This window comes from Rattus norvegicus, chromosome 2 (assembly GCF_036323735.1).
Source record: "Rattus norvegicus strain BN/NHsdMcwi chromosome 2, GRCr8, whole genome shotgun sequence".
NCBI classification, from domain to species: domain Eukaryota; kingdom Metazoa; phylum Chordata; class Mammalia; order Rodentia; family Muridae; genus Rattus; species Rattus norvegicus.
Window position 1 is genome coordinate 193,244,213 of NC_086020.1, and position 19,547 is coordinate 193,263,759.

The 19,547-nt window shown below is 37.4% G+C and overlaps 1 protein-coding gene across 8 annotated transcripts in view; it reads left to right on the plus strand.

Moving 5' to 3' along the window:
* The window catches only part of Csde1 (cold shock domain containing E1), a 36,756-nt gene that overhangs the window by 9,667 nt on the left and 7,542 nt on the right, over positions 1-19,547 (plus strand). For 2 of the 8 annotated variants that reach the window (NM_054006.3, XM_063281178.1), the window contains 11 exons: positions 8,203-8,401; positions 9,432-9,541; positions 9,940-10,032; positions 10,642-10,739; positions 13,192-13,273; positions 13,731-13,859; positions 13,976-14,101; positions 14,763-14,975; positions 16,860-17,000; positions 17,090-17,254; positions 19,198-19,305. In NM_054006.3, coding sequence (NP_446458.1) covers positions 8,203-8,401; positions 9,432-9,541; positions 9,940-10,032; positions 10,642-10,739; positions 13,192-13,273; positions 13,731-13,859; positions 13,976-14,101; positions 14,763-14,975; positions 16,860-17,000; positions 17,090-17,254; positions 19,198-19,305 — 1,464 coding nt within the window. Of the gene's footprint in view, positions 1-472; positions 611-6,024; positions 6,172-8,202; positions 8,402-9,431; positions 9,542-9,939; positions 10,033-10,641; positions 10,740-13,191; positions 13,274-13,730; positions 13,860-13,975; positions 14,102-14,762; positions 14,976-16,859; positions 17,001-17,089; positions 17,255-19,197; positions 19,306-19,547 lie in introns of those variants that run through there. The other 6 variants (NM_001415020.1, XM_063281179.1, XM_063281176.1 and 3 more) reach the window with 5 other exon arrangements.

A 19,547-nucleotide genomic window follows, 5' to 3' on the forward strand; every position in this document is an offset into this window, starting at 1 on the left:
GGACTTTTTCAAAGGGAAGATGGCTTGATTCATTGAAGATGAGAAAATTTGCTAAAAGAGTAGACAGTTAAGACAAAGACTCATGTATCTCTAGATGGAGAAGCAGGCAGAATTGGGGTTCTGATGGTAAAAGGATCTTGAAACAGGATCACTGTGAATCTAAGCCTAGGGAAAATGGCCTTAGTCCATCCAGTTGTCCAAACTGGGAAGAATGTTCCTCACTCACTGAAATAAGTTTGTGTCAGAGCTCGTTGAAATGGGGACCTGTTGTCTGTTTGAAATCAGAAGGCAAAGACTGCTAGTATGGTATATTAGTTACCTGAGGGAGTTAGAGTTATAAAGAGCGGTTTTTTTTTTTTTTTTCTTTTTTAGTTTCTAGGTTTTCTAAAATGTAAAGTCTTTGAATTGAGAACGGAATCAGAATCATTGGGTTATAGGTAATAAAGGAAATACTATGAAGAGAACATTAAAGAAGAGCAACACTAACACATAGGAAAGGAACACAAAGGAAGATGACTTCAAAAGGTTGACAACCATTTTTAAAAATGTTGCAGATGAAATTGAATGGAAATGGAAACAGTTTGTCTTATTCATTTCAAGAAGTACTCAGGTCTGTTTTGGAGGAGAACTTTCTTTTTATTTATCTTTTGTGTATGAATCTATGCCTGAGTATATATTTGTGCACTTTGGGCTGGCAGGATTCTTGAGAGGCCAGAAGAGGCATTGGATCCCCTGGAACTTGAAACTGAACCTGAACCTGGGTCCTTAGCAAGACCAGCAAATGCTCTTAGCCATCCATATATTTTGTGTGTGTGGGGTGTGGGGTGTGGTTTTGTTTTGGGTTTTTTGTTTTGTTTTGGGGTTGTGGGTTTTTTGTTGTTGTTGGTTTTTGTGTTTTTTGTTTTTTTGTTTTTTTTTGTCTTTGTTTTTTGGGTTTTTTGTTTTGTTTTTTTGTTTTGTTTTGTTTTGTTTTTTTTGGAGACAAGGGTTTCTCTATTTAGCTTTGACTGTCCTGAAACTTTGTCTCTAGACCAGGCTAACCTCCAACTCAGATCACCTGCCTTTGCCTACCAAGTGCTGGGATGAAAGATATATGCCACACCACTGCTTGGCTCCCGTTTTTTTTTTTTTTTGTTTGTTTGTTTTTGTTTTCTCTTTTCTTTTCCTTTCTTTTCTTTTCTTTTCTTCTCTTTTCTTTTTTTCAGAGCTGGGGACCGAACCCAGGGCCTTGCGCTTGCTAGGCAAGCGCTCTACCACTGAGCTAAATCCCCAACCCCGGCTCCCGTTTTTTTTTTTTTTTTTTTTAAGATTGATTTATTTTCTGTATGTGAGTACACTGTAGTTGTTTTCAGACACACTAGATGAGATCATTACAGGTGGTTGTCACCCACCATGCGGATGCTGGGGATTGAACTCAGGACTTCTGGAAGAGTAGTTAGTGCTCTTAACCACTGAGCCATCATCTCTTCAGCCCCTGTATTGTTTCTTTTTTTTTTTTTTTTTTCCGGAGCTGGGGACTGAACCCAGGGCCTTGCGCTTGCTAGGCAAGTGCTCTACCACTGAGCTAAATCCCCAACCCCCCCTGCATTGTTTCTTAATGATAACTATTCTTAGTGATAAGTTTATCTCCAGAACCAATTTTAAGATAATTGTTCTAGTATCTCTTTTGTCTTTTTTTTCCTCGTCTGATTTTAAAGAGTGAGTTTAGACTTGTTCCTTTTGGGCTAGATGGAGATACCTACCACAGACTAAAGCTGCTTATAAGCTAAAGGAAGAGACTGGGGAGATCTGTGTGCTTTTAGTTCCAATTTCTTGGTGGACTAGGAGGCAAGACCTGAGCCCATGACTTGAAAACAGTATGGATAATAGCAAGAATGTATCTAAATGCTAGATGGTTGTGTGAAAGACTTAAGTTTTCCATATTCCCATTTTATTTCATTGATAAGAATTATGAATATCGAGTAGAAATTTCATTTGCTACCTGTGTGCGTCTCACTGATTTATATGCATACAGTTGCAAACCATACTATTAAAGTAGAAGATCTTTGCTATAAGGCCAGTGTTCTAATGTTCTGATTGTAAAGTTGTAAAATGCTTAAATGAAAGAAGTTTCCTATTAAGGAAGCATTTGGTAATGTAATAGAATTCCTGGGTATCAGTGTGTGTTGTTAATTTTTAGGTTAGCATACAAAGAAGCAATAGGTTTCACTATTCAGTTCCATTTGTACATGTGGTTATAGTTTGGAAACCCTAGTTTTAAAGGGGATTATATGTAAAATTTATAAAAATAGTACATAGATGAGAATGAGTAAATATAGAGGGACAAGGAGAAGCAAAAGGCTAGGGAAGAGATTTGGGGGTATGTGAAAGTACACATGAATAAGTTTGAGTTGTTCCCCCCCCCCCCCCCCGCCCCCGGAGCCGGGATGAACCCAGGGCCTTGCGCTCGCTAGGCAAGCGCTCTTCCGCTGAGCTAAATCCCCAACCCTTGAGTTGTTTTAAAACAGTCTAAAGATGACAAAAGAAAAGTATAGGAAATCCTTGGTGGGGGTGTTTGTTTTTCTGAAGGTAATTTTTATTTTCGAATTTATAGCAGTAATATTGAGAGAAAACTGGAGCTTTTAATGGATGATAGCATATCTTGCTAAGTACAAAGGTACATGACAGTAAAATAAATGGAGACTCATGTTCTGAAATTAAAGGCACTGTTCCCAAAGTCAGCCCAGCAGTGTAGCTTATTCTCCACAAAAAACCCAGAAACCAGTGAATTTAACAGACTTGTTTTTAGGAAGGTCTCCAGGTGTATGTTCCAGATTCTGTTGTGCCCTGTTTTTCTTAAAGCTCTAATAATAAGCAGTTATGCTAGCTAGATACTTAATCTCAGTTTTTTTATGTGAAGGACACCTTGAACTATCCCAACATCCTAATATGGGTATGAATTTAGAACAATAAAAGACCATAAACTTTTTAACAATTTAAGCTTGATCTCTGCAAATTCAAACAAGTTAATCAACAATGGGCATTTAAGGGGATGAAGTGATGGCTTAGAGGTTAAGGTTGTTCTGCAGCTGCTTCCAGAGGACCCTTTGGTTCCTAATACCTATTAGGTGCTCATGGATTAGCTGGCATGCACACACACACACACACACACACACACACGCGCGCGCGCGCGCACACAAAAATGGGGACTTTTTAATGACTTAAACAATAGGTTGTAGTGTTCTGTTGGTTGGATTTGTTGTTGTTGTTGTTGCAACTTCTTTTTAAGACAAGATCTTAGCGCAGGCTGTTCTCCAGCTACTGAAGGATGTTCTTGAGCTTACCTCCCAAGACCTTGGATTACAGACATGCAGTCTTTATAGGGTTTTTGTTATTTTGTTGTAGGGATGGGTAGTGAGGTTGGAATATCTCCTTAATATGCTTTAATAAATGGAATAAAGGACATGTGTATAAATTACATAGTTACTAAAACTTTAGTGTACCTAATAGGGAAACAATTACTGTTCTGCTTTAATCAAAGTACTATAAAAATGGTGAGATGCACTTTAGTAATAGTTATGCAAATCTACACTGAAAACAATAGTTTGAGCCAATACTGAATTTAGGAAGATGAGAGGAGAGCCAATGTGGAGGTGCACATCTATACTCCTATCACCTAGGAGGTTGAGGCAGAAAGGTTCAGGAGTTCAAAATTATCCTCCTCCGCTTATTTCAAAATCTGCCTGGAGTTGAAATAAAGCTACGTAAAACCTTGTCTTCAAAAGCGGAAAGGAATAGTGGAAGTCATGCCCAGATAGTTTCCTTTAGGCCTACAGAGCTATTATTTTTAGAACTGACTGAGGGAATTAACCTACCAAAGGGAATCGTTGGTTACATTGAGACGTTTTCTCAGGTGTTATGGCACAAAATTAAAATGACTAGAACTTATTTTTAAACTTAAGAATCACATAAACTCCGATTTTATATTTGAGAAAATAATCTCTGGAAAACTAAATGTAGTTACCTGAGATATTAATCTATAGACAGAGCCTAGATCGGTACTGATAAATGGCGTGTGTCAATTCTGGTTGACGGAATAATAAGCTAGCCTGGGCTAAGAGTGTGAGCCCATGACAGCACATGTCTTTTATCTCAATACTCTCAAGGCAGGCAGGTTGGTGAGAAAGGGGGGACTCTTTCTACAGAGTGATGGCGTGTATCAGGAATGGAAATTTGGAAATGAGTGATGGTACCTGGTTGGGGTTACAGCTTTCTGGGTCTGCCTTTTTGTTATAAAATCTATGTAGTAAGACTAATGTCTAAGCATAAAGAAATAGGATTTTGACATTCATTCCTGGTCTAAGTCAATAGCCATAATAATGGTTCTCAAATTAATTTGATTATATTGTATGTCAGTGAGAAGCTTATGAAACTTTTATAGATTGATTACACTGGTTGCCTTGGAAAGAGTGCTAACAAATGAGCAGAAAATAAAAATAAACAGTTATAGAAACAGGTTACCTGTTAGTATAGGTTCATGTCCTCTTTACTAGTATAGTGTGTATACTTAGTCTTGTGGGGGAGTTTTTGTTTGATTGAATCTCTTTTGTTTCTAAGTTTTTTGGTAATCAGACCTTACTAAGGTTTTTTTTTCTTTTGGTACCCAGCTCTTTCTAAGTGCTGGAATTACAAGTGTGTATGACCATGCTTAGTTTGAAGTATTTGTGTTGTTTTGTGGCAGTGATTATCTACCTTCCTTCCTAAAGTTGTGACCATTTAATACAGTACCTCATGTTGTGGTGACCTCCAACCATAACATTTTTTTTCATAAAACTATTTTCATTGTTTCTCTATATTTTGCTGCTGTTGTTCATAATGTAAATATCTGTTTTGGAGTGGTCTTAGACCCCTTTGAAGCCCCTCTCCCACAAGGGGTCACAACCCACAGGTTGAGAACTGATGTGTTGGGAGGAGTGTTTTTATTGTGCTATTTTCACCTCTTTTATAAAACAGGATTTTACTATAGTCCTTGCTGGCCTCCAACTCAGTAATACTCCTGCTTTAGCCTCTCAAATGCTAGGATTATGCACATGAGCTATCATGCTTGGCCTTTTATTTTTCCGTTGTTTTAAACTTTATCCTATTATAAATTGATTATCTCAGGGACATTATACATGTAGTATGCTTTACTGCTTCTAATTTAAGTCTGGCATTCACATTAAATCTTATTATTAAATAGTCATGTCTTTCCTAACAAGGTTGAATAGTTAGTCCTGGGAGTAAACGGGCTGACTTCCATGTGCTTGCTTGTGCTTCCCTTGCCTTCCATACACATTTCTTTCTGCAGACAGTGCCTCTGTGTGGAGTCGAGCTGCATAACTGAATGTGTAGGCCATTCATTTGGGTATTTAAACTGTAGGGTGCTGAGAACAAATGAATGAAAATAGGACTTCACTGTCAACTGTGAGTTTTGTAGTTTAATTTTCAGTATATTCACATTAGATGAGAAGTGTATCTGATACATCAGCTTAGTGAGATATGAGCTGTATTTATAGCTCATTCATATACAGTAAAATTCACAGAAATTAATTTTTATCTTAGGCAAAAGTGTAAATGCAGCATCTATTTCCAGTTGGACTATAATTGAGAATAGATTCTGTTTAAACTGTTTGGAAATTGAAAAGAAATTTGGATCAACAGACTCCTTATTAGCCATAAAGTTATTTTTTTGTTTTGTTTTTTGAAACAGGGTTTCTCTGTGTAGTCCTGGCTGTCCTGGAACTTACTCTGTAGACAGGGCTGGCCTCTAACATAGGGACCTGCCTGCCTGTCTCTCCACTTCCTTTTCTTCCTTCTCTTCATTTCTGCCTCCAGCAAGCTGGGATTAAAAGCATGTGCCAGCGTTGTCTGGCTGCCACTAGTGTTCTTACAACATTTAGAAAGTTCCTTATAACACAGGCTGTTGACTGTTGAATGTATCTGAGAGAACCTTTCATTTTGACATTTATTTACTCATCTACTTGTAAACATGCTATGTTGCCACAGCTGATTGACATGGAGAACATGCTTACCTTGTCATCAGATCCTCAACCCACTCCTGCAGCCCCTCCTTCACTTTCTTTACCTTTATCTTCATCATCTACCTCATCCTGGACAAAAAAACAAAAGAGGACCCCCACATATCAGAGATCTGTAAGTCAGGAAAGGAGTGATCCAGTTTGTCTTGCATTGTGTTAAGCATGGCTTGTGAGGGCACATGGTCTGGTTAAAGTGCCTGTAGGCTCAGTTTATAGCTTCCTAACCATTTCTTTGTCCTTGACTTTTTGAAAGATAACTTTAGGACCCTGCTGCCCTAAGAATGTCTTAAAGAGTAAAGAAGCATTGCTTGCCTTAGGTCTTGTTGGAAGTGAGGAAACCTTATCTTCACTGAATCTAATTCTGCTTTAATTGCCTAGTGGCTTTATTTGGAGAAAATAAAGCCCATTGTGTGGAGGTAGACCTTCTTGTTTGATTGTCTACCAGTGGATCTTGGCAAGTGGTTGTTTTCTCCTTGGTAAAATGGGTATGGTATGTTATTTTTGTGAAAATTAGGTTAATACACTTCAGAACAGTGGCTAATACAAAGGAAGTAGAACCTAATTACTAACAGGTGTGCATTGATTTGCATATTTTGAACATTTCATGTATTATTGTATTATTTTAACTATTTTTTTTTCCTTTGATACAGGGTTTCTCTTTGTAGCCCTGTCTCTTACTGGAATTCATACTGTAGAGTAGGGTGGCCTGGACCTCTCTCAGAGATCCACCTGCCCCTGCCTCCTGAATGCTGGGATTAAAGACTTGTTCACACCACCTTGCTTAACCATTTATCTTCCAAGAACTTTGGTCCTTTGGGCTGGAGAGGTGGCTCAGTGGTTAAGAGTGCTGACTGCTCTTTCAGAGGTCCCAAGTTTGATTCCCAGTACCCAGCAGCTCCTAACTGTCTGTTACTCTGGATCCAGCAGATCCAGTGCTTGATTCTGGCCTTTATGGACAGTAAGCAATATGTGGTGTGCGGACATACATCTAAGAAAAATACTCATTCACATAAAATAAAAAGGATATTAATATTGGTCATTGAAGATACATCTTTTTAATAATTGCCCAACATTTCATGGAACTGGAAATGTGTTTATGTCATAATTTCAATGAAGGGAACTTTTTTTTTTTTTTTTTTTGGAGCTGGGGACCGAACCGAGGGCCTTGCGCTTGCTAGGCAAGCGCTCTACCACTGAGCTAAATCCCCAACCCCAATGAAGGGAACTTTTAAAGTTAAAGACTTAGAGAGATAATGCTTCACTGGTGAATTACTCAGCCTTTTTTTGGATGATTGTTCCATTTTATGCTTTTTTTATTTTTCTTAAGATTAATTTATTTTATGTATGTGAGTTCACTGTAGCTGTCTTCAAACACACCAGGGCTTTGGATCCCATTACAGGTGGTTGTGAGCCACTATGGAGTTGCTGGGAATTGAACTCAGGACCTCTAGAAGAGCAGTCAGTGCTCTTAACCACTGAGCCATCTCTCCGTCCCCTTATGCTTCTTTTAAGCTTATCAAATAATTCACAGGTAAAATAGTATTTGACCTAAACAGATTGCTTTATATGGTATTGTATTTTATTTTAGTAACTCCTTTTTCACTGAAGAGTGTTAATTTTGCTTTATTAGATCTTAGAATTGATCATAGAAACAGATAACATTAGATATGTCAGTGTTTTTCTTAGTAAGGAAAAGGTCTTGAATGTTCTTAGAAATTAACTAAACATTGTTAGGCAACTCTTTCTGGCTAGGAGTTTTGTATTAAAGATTTTTTTGAATCAGTTTTTTCCCTAAGGAATTGTGTAAGTGTTGTGCCATAATTTTAAATTTGAATTAAATATTGGATAAGACATTCATGTGTTAATCACTACTACGCATGTAATCTGCATGGCTTACCAAATAGTATTAAGATATTTTCTTAATCTGGTAATTATAGGTTACTGGTTTTTATATTAACTACTTTTGTTCTAAAATAAGTATTTCAGTAATAAAAGTCTGAAGACTTTTTACCTATTTTAACTTCATTTTCTTTGCCTTTCTATAACAAAGATATATTTATAAAGATATATATAATCAGATTAGCATGCTGTGGAAATTACAGATAAAGTTGTATATATTGAGGATTTTTTTTCTTTTTTAAAACAGATGAGCTTTGATCCAAACCTTCTCCACAACAATGGACACAACGGGTACCCCAATGGTACTTCTGCAGCACTCCGTGAAACTGGGGTTATTGAAAAACTGCTGACCTCTTATGGATTTATTCAGTGTTCAGAACGGCAAGCTAGGCTTTTCTTCCACTGTTCACAGTATAATGGCAACCTCCAGGACTTAAAAGTAGGAGGTAATCTGTCAGCTCACCTTTGAACTCTCTACAGTGTGTCTGCTTGTTCCTGATAGTACTTTTCAGTCTGTTATAAGCCACAGAAGATGAACATTTTAGTTTTGCTTAATATTGAAACATGTGTCACAATTTTTACTATGGCAATGTCATTTTGAGATCTGAAGAAACTTAATTGGTAAAAAGATATATTTCAGTATTTTTTACTTTTGATATTCAGAAGATTTAAAGGAATGAAGTTAAAAGAGTTCTCTTTAAAACAAGATATCCCAAGAGGCTAGAAAGATGCTACAGCAGATATAAATACTCGATACTTTTGTATAGGACCTTGGTTCAGTTCCTAGCACCCTCACCTCAGCTCATACTCAATAGCAGGGGATCTGATAGCCTCTTCTGTCCTTTGTGGGCACCAGGTACCAAATGTTGTAGTCTATAAACATACAGGCAAAACTCTTATACACATAAAAACGTTCTTTAGAATAGCCTTAGAACCCTGGTTAACATGAGTGTCTGGTGTGTACCAGATGCTGGAGGTGAGGTGCATGCTGTTCAGTATCATTTTGTTTAATCCTCTCAGCAGTTTTATATGTTAGAAATTACTCTTCTTTTATAGATAAGGAAGCCAAAGTGTAGAGCAGTTAAAGTCAGGCGTTTCCAAATCTTGTATTATCTCATTTGTAATGTGTGTAAATGCCATGAAACTAGGACTTGATATATAGCTACTTCAGTCTAAGACCAGCTCAGTCTCAGTCTGAAATGCTCGTGTGTATCAGTCAATTGGAAGGCTCAATAAAATACACGTTGCTGTACTTGATTCCCCAGAGTTTGTCTTTACCTAGGTCTGAAGTGAGGCTCAAGAATTTGCATGGTCTCCTAAGCTCCCAGGTAACGTTGATGCTTCTGGCCTAGGAACCATATTTGAGAACCACTGGTTTAAGGCAACTCAAACATTACCCACCTTAAAGTAGAGTTCAGGTTCAAGACGCCATTTTCAAGCATTAGTCCAACAAACATAACACATTCTTTATTTTAGATGATGTGGAATTTGAAGTATCATCTGACCGGAGGACTGGGAAACCTATTGCTATTAAATTGGTGAAGATAAAACCAGAAATACATCCTGAAGAACGAATGAATGGACAAGTTAGTGACTTTGATACTTTGTATTTCCTTAGGGCCCCATATTTGCATATTTTTCACATTAGAAAAGAAAGATTGTCCCCTGCCTCCTCAGTTTGCACGAAGAGAGCTCTAGTATATAAAGGTAACTTTTAAGATTAGATCAGAAGCACTGGCATTTCTTGACCTGAACTAAAAACATGGTCAAGACTCAATTTGGGTTTTACACATAACCCTGAGTCGTTACTTACAGTCAATCTGCATACTGTAAGTTTGAAACTTGGCAGCATGACATCCTCTTGTGGATCATATTAAAATGCATCCCTGTGTATAGTATAGAGGATATTAGAACTCAGTTTATATTGCACAGTGCTGCTCCTGAAATGATTAGCAATGGAAATTTTTTTTTTTTTGACTGGTAGGTTGTGTGCGCTGTTCCTCACAACTTAGAGAGTAAATCTCCAGCTGCCCCGGGTCAGAGTCCAACAGGGAGTGTATGCTACGAACGTAATGGGGTAAACTTGTGTATTTTTCTTAAACCTTTGCCTGATCCATCATGTGATCTATAAGCGTACTTTAAAATTCAAAGTAGAAAACGTAAGCTAGTTGCTAAAATCATTTTTAAATTTGGTTTTATGAGGCTTCAAGTGCAGCATAATAAAATTATTTTTAAAGAAAAAAATCCATAGGACTTCCAAGTGTGTTAGCTTGCCCAAGTGTGACCTTAGTTAGAACATTAAGGTAAAATGCTCCTTTAAATCACTTTTTGGTGGGTTGTGGGGAAGGGGATTTATTTCTGGTTCTTTTTAAGCACTAACTCCAGTTTTTTATTTGGAATGCCTTATGGAAAGATTGTCTTTTTTGAAATGTAACTACAGTCTCTGGGCAAATGCTTCCACGTGTGTAAGCTTTTTGAACTTGGATTGCTGCTCAGCTGTGGACTCAAAGAAGTCATCAGCACCATGGAGGGGGAAGTGTGTTTATGAATAAGACAACTTACTTGTCATACTGCATATAACTAAGAACTTTGGCTTTAAAATGCCAGTATAAGAAGTATTTGAGTAAATTATAATATACAGTGAATGTGCATCCTGTTGAGATAATAATAGCTGGTTAATTCACAGGAAGTATTTTATCTGACTTACACCTCTGAAGATGTGGAAGGGAACGTTCAGCTGGAAACTGGAGACAAAATTAACTTTGTAATTGATAACAATAAACAGTAAGTTCTCTTCAATGTTTTCCTAACCTAAATGATTCTTTTTTGGTTACATTAAAAAATTTGAAGTGAGAGCCAGGTGTGGTGTTCTGTCCAGATAGTCCTAACACTTGAGAGATAGAGACAGGATCAGGAGTCATAGACCAGGTTGGGCTACACTGGGTCTTGTTTCAAATACCAAAAAGGAGAAGAGATGGGGCAGGAGGAGAAATCTGAAACTATTTAAACACCTAACTGGCAAAGCTAGATACTTTGTTGACCCTTGAAGATTTTGTCCAGCAGCTTGAGACCTTAATGTTCTATAGCCAGGTATCAGAATATAAAGGTGAATAAAACATTGTCATTTTCAGGGAACTACCTATTTAGTGAAGATATTCAAGACAGACAGACAAGATTAATTTTGAGAGAGCAGTGAAATCAGATAAGAATGAGAACAGTATGGTCAGAGAAGTATCAGGCCTCTGACTATAAGTTTGAGTTAGCTGTGTTGACTGGGCTGCAGGAACATGAGATGAGCTTTATTACACAGTCCTTGTAAGACTTGGAGTAAGGTTAGACTTGTGTAAGTGGGGAAGCTTTAGACTAGGAGTGATGCAGTACAATGGAAAAGAAAGGGTTTATAAGGGTCAGCCAAGGGGTTGGGGATTTATCTCAGTGGTAGAGCGCTTGCCTAGGAAGCGCAAGGCCCTGGGTTCGGTCCCCAGATCCCAAAAAAAAGAAAAAAAAAGAAAAAAAGGGTCAGCCAAGAAAATAGACATGGAATCAACATGGACAGGGTCAGAATCCAGATAGTGTTTTTCTGGCCTGGCTTAAGGAGAGGAAGATATACTAAGAAGGAACAATTGAACAATATAGGAATCAAAGTTGTTGGAATACTGAAAAATGAAATTGGGTTATGGGTTTATATATTAATTTTAGACCCAGGGTCTTAATTGAATATGAAACAGAAAGCCAGGGAATAGATAAGGTAAGTTTTAGAAGGGAGCCACTCTTATTTCGCCTTTTAATAATTTCTTCCTTTTGCCAAAGATTTGTACTAAGTAATTTTTTACCTAGTATGTTCTTACTTAATTTTTTTGAGACAGTGTCACTGTGTAGACCAGGCTGGCCTCCATCTTCTTGCCTCTGCTTCCTGAGTGCTAGGATTAAAGCCATAGGCCACATAACATACATAGTGAATTTGTGTGCATGTGCATCCTGTGTGTATAGTACCTTAGGAATCCAGAAGAGGGCATCATATCCCCTTGAACTAGAGTTTACAGATGGTTGTATACTCCATTCAGCATGTGTGCTAAGTAGTAATCCCATGTTTTCTTCAAGAGCAGCAACTACTCTTGACTACTGAGCAGTTTCTTCAGCACTTACACTTCGCTCCCATAAGAGCATTGCTTCATTTATTTGTCTGAATTTTAACAGCTACTCTTAACACATTCACCCCCAGCAATAATTTTGTGTCTTACACAGTTTATACTGTGCTTGAAAATAAACTTGAGTTTATATTAATACTGTTTTGTTCAAAGATTGAGGCACTATAGGAACATGTGTTTTAAGTGTTTTCAGTTCTCAAATGAGGTGAAAACATGGCAAAGTCTCCTATCTCTTGGAGGGTAGGAATAAGAAGGGCAGTCTCACCTGGCACGCATTTAATCCCAGCACTCAGGCAGCAGAGGCAGATGGATCTCGTGAGTTTGAGGCCAGCCTGATCTACAGAGTGAGTTCCAGGTCAGCCTTAGTTGCACAAAGAAACCCTGCCTCAAAAAATAAAATAAGTAAATTGAGGATGGGTACTAAATTTAGCACTTCCTACCTAGTAACAGATGTTTTAGACTTTCTTTTTTTTTTTTTTTTTTTTTTTTTTAAGATTGATTTAACATGAGTACACTGTAGCTGTTTTCAGACAGCCCAGAAGAGGGCATCTGATCTCTTCAGATGGTTGTGAGCCACCTTGAGGTTGCTGGAAAAGCAGTCAGTGCTCTTAACTGCTGAGCCATCTCTCCAGCCCACAGATCTTTTATTCTTAACATCAGTGCCTTAGTTTGTAACATGTAATAGTCACCCTGCTGTGAAACCAGAGTTTCCCGAAGGAATCTACTTTGGTCCTTATTTTAGATCTTCTGTTAGAATTGTAAAGTAGAATAGCATAGCATGTGCGCAAGTAAAGTTTAGGTTGTTTTTTTTTTTTTGTTTGTTTGTTTGTTTGTTTGTTTTTTAATTTAAAAAGTCAGAAATTTATGAAGGGAAAAATAAGATAATCATTGTATGGATTTTAAGTTTGAAAGATGAGGGATTTGAACAGTTTTTAGCCATAGAGGGTCAGGTATTATAAACTTTACATTTGTTCTTAATAGTGGCAGAATTTTTAAGACCTAGAAAACTACTTTTGTGTTTTTAGACTTGATAGTTTCTAACAACGCAAGGGATTTATTATGACCTTCATTTTTCCTTTCTTCTCTAGCACTGGTGCTGTAAGTGCTCGTAACATTATGCTGTTGAAAAAGAAACAAGCTCGCTATCAAGGAGTAGTTTGTGCCATGAAGGTAATTGTTAATCAACCTGAACTGCTTAGGTTTGCTGTTTGATTTTAACTGCTTTTAAGCTTTATACTGCAAACCCAAACCACTCCCAAACCACTTGGTTGGTTCTCCTGTCTTTTGCTTTAAGACTATTTACTCATTAACTTGTTTTTTTTTTTTTCCTTTTTTTCTTTTTTTTCGGAGCTGGGGACTGAACCCAGGGCCTTGCACTTGCTAGGCAAGCGCTCTACCACTGAGCTAAATCCCCAACCCCAACATTAACTTTTAAAATAAGTTTCATAAAACCTCTTAATTGCTAGTTCTTGAGATTAAGTCTTGGTAAGGTAGACTTTACCAAGTTGTATTCTTTGTCCTATAGTATAATTTTAAGATAAAGCTTACTGATTTTTTAAGTTGTAATCATGCATTTGTCTATTTATTGGTAATTAATGATCTTGTATTTGGGGGCTTTTTGCTTTAGGAGGCGTTTGGCTTTATTGAAAGAGGTGATGTTGTAAAAGAGATATTCTTTCACTATAGTGAATTTAAAGGTGATCTAGAAACCCTGCAGCCTGGAGATGACGTGGAATTCACAATCAAGGACAGAAATGTAAGATAGGTCCTTCACTAACTTAATCATTGCCCTTTTAAGATCAATAGTGGATTATATATTTAAGAAACACTTAAAATTATGTGACCCCTGCCCATTCCAACCTCTTGATTTAGGGTAAAGAAGTTGCAACAGATGTCAGACTATTGCCTCAAGGAACAGTCATTTTTGAAGATATCAGCATTGAACATTTTGAAGGAACTGTAACCAAAGTTATCCCAAAAGTACCCAGTAAAAACCAGGTTAGTTGTCTTTATCAGCAGTGTCTTCTTTTGACCAATCAGTAGTACAGTATTGTGGTGTGATATAATAAAACTGCAGTCTGTTTGATTGGTACAATTGTGTGTAGTGGGGAGTATCTTTCAATAAGTATTTAGAGAAAAGCAGAATAGATGCTGAGGGTGTGGCTCAATGGCAGAGGGCTGGCCTAGCATGCAAAAGGTCCCCAGTGCTGCAGAAAGAAAAGAGAAACTGATGAATGGTATGTTGATGGGTTTGGTTTTGCTTATTTGGTTTTCACTGGGCAATTAAGACCAAAAGAAATTTTCCCAAAATTAGGGAAGATCCTACTGTATTACTTCCCCGTTTCCCTTTCTTACCATTTGTTAATTCGTGGGGAGGTAAGGTGAGGCATCATTGCTGAATAAATGTGAGATCCAAAGGGCTAATGTTTTTCCTTAACATTTCTTGGTATCACAGTGCAGTATTAACAAGAGTGCTTGATTTATGGTTGTCATGGGGCCTTAAATGATGAAGCTTTTATATTGAGCTAATATTGTCAGCACTTTTTTTCCTTCAGGGCACTATATTTTAAATAAGCTATTTACTGTGTGTTCTTCTTGTTTGACTTAGAGCTAAAAGGATGAGAAATCTCCAGCTAAAATCGTTTTTCCTTCTCATCAGAATGACCCATTGCCAGGACGAATCAAAGTTGACTTTGTGATTCCTAAAGAACTTCCCTTTGGAGACAAAGACACAAAATCCAAAGTGACCCTGCTGGAAGGTGACCATGTTAGGTTTAATATTTCAACAGACCGACGTGACAAATTAGAACGAGCAACCAACATAGAGGTTCTATCAAATACATTTCAGTTCACTAATGAAGCCAGAGAGATGGTAAGTGTTTAGCATTGCTGAATTTTTATCTAACACTTAGGATTGAATGATAGACTCTGATTTACACTGTTACCTGGAAACTTCTTAGGCTGATGACTAGTGGATAAAGGTGTTTGTTCTCAAGCCTGTGTTCAAGCCCAGTACACAGAGATGGAGAGGCCAACTCCTGCACGTTGTTAGAGGAAATTTCTTGTAAGCTAATGACTGTTTTGGGAAGTCACTTTATTAAAGTAGCTACGAATCCCATATATTTGAATTAGCTTGGGCTTAGCATCTCTTTTATCTCTTACATATCTTGGAAATACATATAAATGAATTTTAATTTAGAAATCCAGATAAGGTGATTGCTAGTGAAGTGTAATTAAGACATCAAGAAGTATATTTTCTTAAGATTTCCTCTGTTTAGTAAACAGTAGGTTAAACAGCACTAAATTGATCTCACCTCTTTTATGATAACAGCTTGCTTTTTTAAAATGAGGATATGTCTGAATGGTGTTTGTCTCATTTGCTACCCAAATATCTTATAAACATTTGGGGACTGACTTTTCTCAGGTATGGTATTGAGTGTTATTTGGAATTATACCATCTGTAGCATGTCTCAGTGTTGACAGTAAAAACAAATACATTTTTATTGTAAGTTTGTTTAGACAGGGTTTCTCCTGGAACTCTTAACACAGTCCAGGTGGGCCTTGAACTCGAAAAGTTTGCCTGCTTCTCCCTCTTGAGTGCTGGGATTAAAAGTGTGCGCTGCCACATCCCTGGCCCTCCTCCTCTTCCTTCATTTGTTTTAGGTGTATCAGAGGTTTAATGAGAGGAGAAGAGGAGAGGAGAGGAAAGGAGGCTGGCTATGAGCACGTGGAGGGAAGTGGGGAGAAATAGGGAGAGAAGGGACCAGGGATAGAGGGGAAGCAAGGAGAGAACTGAAGAACAAAGAAAAGAGTGAGAATTTTGCTTTCGTGTATGTATCTGGTGGTACCCACAGAAGCCAAAATTGAATATCAAATTCCCTGGAACTAGAGTTACAGATAGTTGTGAGCTGCCATTGAGTGCTGGGATCACACGTGGGTCCTCTACAAAAAAAAAAAAAAAACAACAACAACAAAACCCTCTTTCCAAACTCTTAAGTTTCTCATGCAGAGTCTCTTTTTTTTCTTTGTGGCAAAAAGTATACATCCTAGTTACCATCAGGAGTTTGACAAAAGTTAAATTTCAAAATACTCAGGTCATATTCAAAGCTACTAGTGTCCATTTCTGCAGTAAATAAGCAGTGTGCATTTAATTGACAAATGGATAAAGATTCACGAGAGCCTTTGTGTGTTCTGGATACTCTGGATAAGTGATCTCACAAAGCCTACATTTCATAGGATAAAAGGAAGAAACAATTCAGTGCACTTTTTCCCTCCCCCCCGGAGCTGGGGACCGAACCCAGGGTCTTGCGCTTGCTAGGCAAGCACTTTACGACTGAGCTAAATCCCCAACCCCCAGTGCACTTTTTATATATCTTAAAGGCAACCTGTGACGAAATTCACGTAAGATAGCAGTAAAGTATTGCTTTTATCATTTATTCATGAAGTATATCAGTGAATATTTGAAATTCTTATGTTATATTGCCATTTAGCTTAAGTATTTGTAGTTCACTTCATAACACTGTATCTTTATAATGTATATTTGCCAAGGCATAGAACCTGGAAATTCTTAATTTCTGGAGTTTATTTTTGAGGGCGGATTGGGCTTCAGAGTATAGGTGGGCAGACCAAATTCAACTTGAGGTTTATTAGAATTTTTTTTTGTTTGTTTCTGTGTTGAAACTAGTTTGATGTTTCTGAACTTCTTTTTTTGACAACTACATAACCAGTTAAAAAATGTTATTTGGGTTTCATTCAGGGTGTGATTGCTGCCATGAGAGATGGTTTTGGCTTCATCAAGTGTGTGGACCGTGATGCTCGTATGTTCTTCCACTTCAGTGAGATTCTCGATGGGAACCAGCTCCACATTGCAGATGAAGTGGAGTTTACTGTGGTCCCTGTGAGTAGCTGCTGGGGAATGTGGTGAGGGCTGATGTTCTGCTGTCTCCTTTGTAATTTTAATTTTGTTGATTTTTGTTTTATTTGTAGGATATGCTCTCTGCCCAAAGAAATCATGCTATTAGGATTAAAAAACTTCCCAAGGGCACGGTTTCATTCCATTCCCATTCAGATCATCGTTTTCTGGGCACCGTAGAAAAAGAAGCCACTTTTTCTAATCCTAAAACTACAAGCCCAAATAAAGGCAAAGACAAGGCAAGTGTTAGATGATCCCAGTGGTTTGTATGTCTTTTATCTTTCCTTGCAAATTGCATTGTAGTTCACATAGTGAAATAGTATCTCTGTTTTAAAAATTCTGTACACATTAGCCATGATGGTAATGGTGTAAGGTGGAGGAGGGAAGATCAGGAGTTCAGTCATTCTCAGCGTGTGGAGTATTGGAACAAGCTTTGTTCTTAACGTATCTGCGTAATACTAACATTTCTTAGCTTCATCATCTTTGACTTTTTGCAAGGGATTGCCAAATGACTCTTGGCAAACCTGCCTCATTTGAGAATCGCTTATTAAAAGCTCTTATTCTTACAGGATTAAAGCTTTCCAAATTTGATGCATTGCCTTCACATATGTTTGCTTCCGTTTACTGTAAAAAAGTCTGTTGCATGTGCAAAAGTCTAAGTTCTGCTATTACAGATAATACACTAAGAGACTTGTACAGAGTGATTACTGTAATATAAAGGTTTCTGAGTACCAAAGACATTGGAGTGTTACTAAGCAATAGAATGTTTGCCATAAAGGCCTAGATTAAACACCCACTAACCTTCCTTCCAAACACATAAAGCAATTTTGAGAGGATACTCTGGCAAAGTAAATAACTGAGAAGGTCTCAGAATGATTGTCTTAAGGTGTTGGCATTTAATATGTAGCAATAGAAAGGGCATTTCTGACAGAAAAGAGGTCTAGATGAGGGAAGGGAGGGCAGGGAAGATGACTTTAGAAAACAGCCAGTAACTGATTTGAAGAAAGTGACGTTGGTTTTGGTTGAGGGAAAAGGAGTATTGATGATTGCTCTCTTAGGCTCAATAATGAACTTCGGTACATACTTTAAGATTTTCAGTTGGATAATGGCATTGGGTATGTACTTGAGGAACAAAATTTTATGAGAACAAAATTTTATGTCTACAGAGTAGACAATTTTAAGGTACATAAAAGACTTATTGTAAAAAGCTTTTAAAATTACTACTGGGGACAATTGTGGTTTTGTACAGACTTCTGTGTAACTAGGGAGATAGTTAAACTAATAAAAATTGCCTGTCTGGTAAATTATAAGTAATAAGCATAAGTGCTTACTAAATTAATGTATAAATAATCATAAATAATGTGAATTAAGTAGATGACAAATGAACTAGTAGTAACAGTGAGGTAGAAGGGAAGAAGAATAATGCCATTCATGTGGTTACTGGTACAGTGACATCACTTACTATCAGGTTGTATGTGAACTGTGTGTGCAAAATTTTAATTCTTATTGTAGAAATACTTGTATATTGTAATCTTTCTAGTGCTTTGATTTGTGCTAGTATTTCTTTTTCTCTGTAATTGGGGATTGATCCCAGGACTTTGGACTTGGTAGGCAAAAGCTCTGTCAGTGGACCAACCCGATTTGTGCTAGTTTTTAAACCAAGTTAATTTCTTACACATTGCTAATAGTGACCAAACACTGAAGTGCTCTGGGACAGTAAAAGGATATTTTCAGCTGCTACTTTAAGAATATTAAAGAGTTTTCATCATTAAAAAGCTTCATGCTCGGGGCTGGGGATTTAGCTCAGTGGTAGAGCGCTTACCTAGGAAGTACAAGGCCCTGGGTTCGGTCCCCAGCTCCAAAAAAAAAGAAAAAAAAAAAAAAAAGCTTCATGCTCCACAAAATTTTCTCTTGGCTGGAAATGACATACTTGGCTTAATTTTCTGAATAAAACTTAAATGCTCAGTGGTAGTAGATTGAGGCAGCTCTGTGTGAGGGCAGGTGTACCTTTTATTCGTGCATTTTGTATTGCATTATTTAGAGAATCCTGGAATAAATTTTTGTGGCTCTGCCCCTTCTTCGAGTTAAAGATCCCTAAGTACTGCAGTCATATATCTTCCCTTTTTGTTATAATTTGTTAGTGTTCTTAAGGATATTTAATTGTGTTTTATATTTTCTTTAGGAGGCAGAAGATGGCATTATTGCTTATGATGACTGTGGGGTGAAACTGACTATTGCTTTTCAAGCCAAGGATGTGGAAGGATCTACTTCTCCTCAAATAGGAGATAAGGCAAGATAGTTCTACTTATTTGAAGAAAGGTTAAAGGTTGTCATCTTGATTGTAATTGCTAAAGAATGGTTTAAATTTTGCTAAGTTTGGCTGAAGCATATTTTTCACTTGAAAGATTAAATGTAGGGGCTGGAAAGATAGCTCAGGATTAAGAACACTGACTGATCTTCCAGAAGTCCTAAGTTCAATTCCCAGCAACCACGTGGTAGCTCACAACCATTTATAATGAGATTTGATGCCCT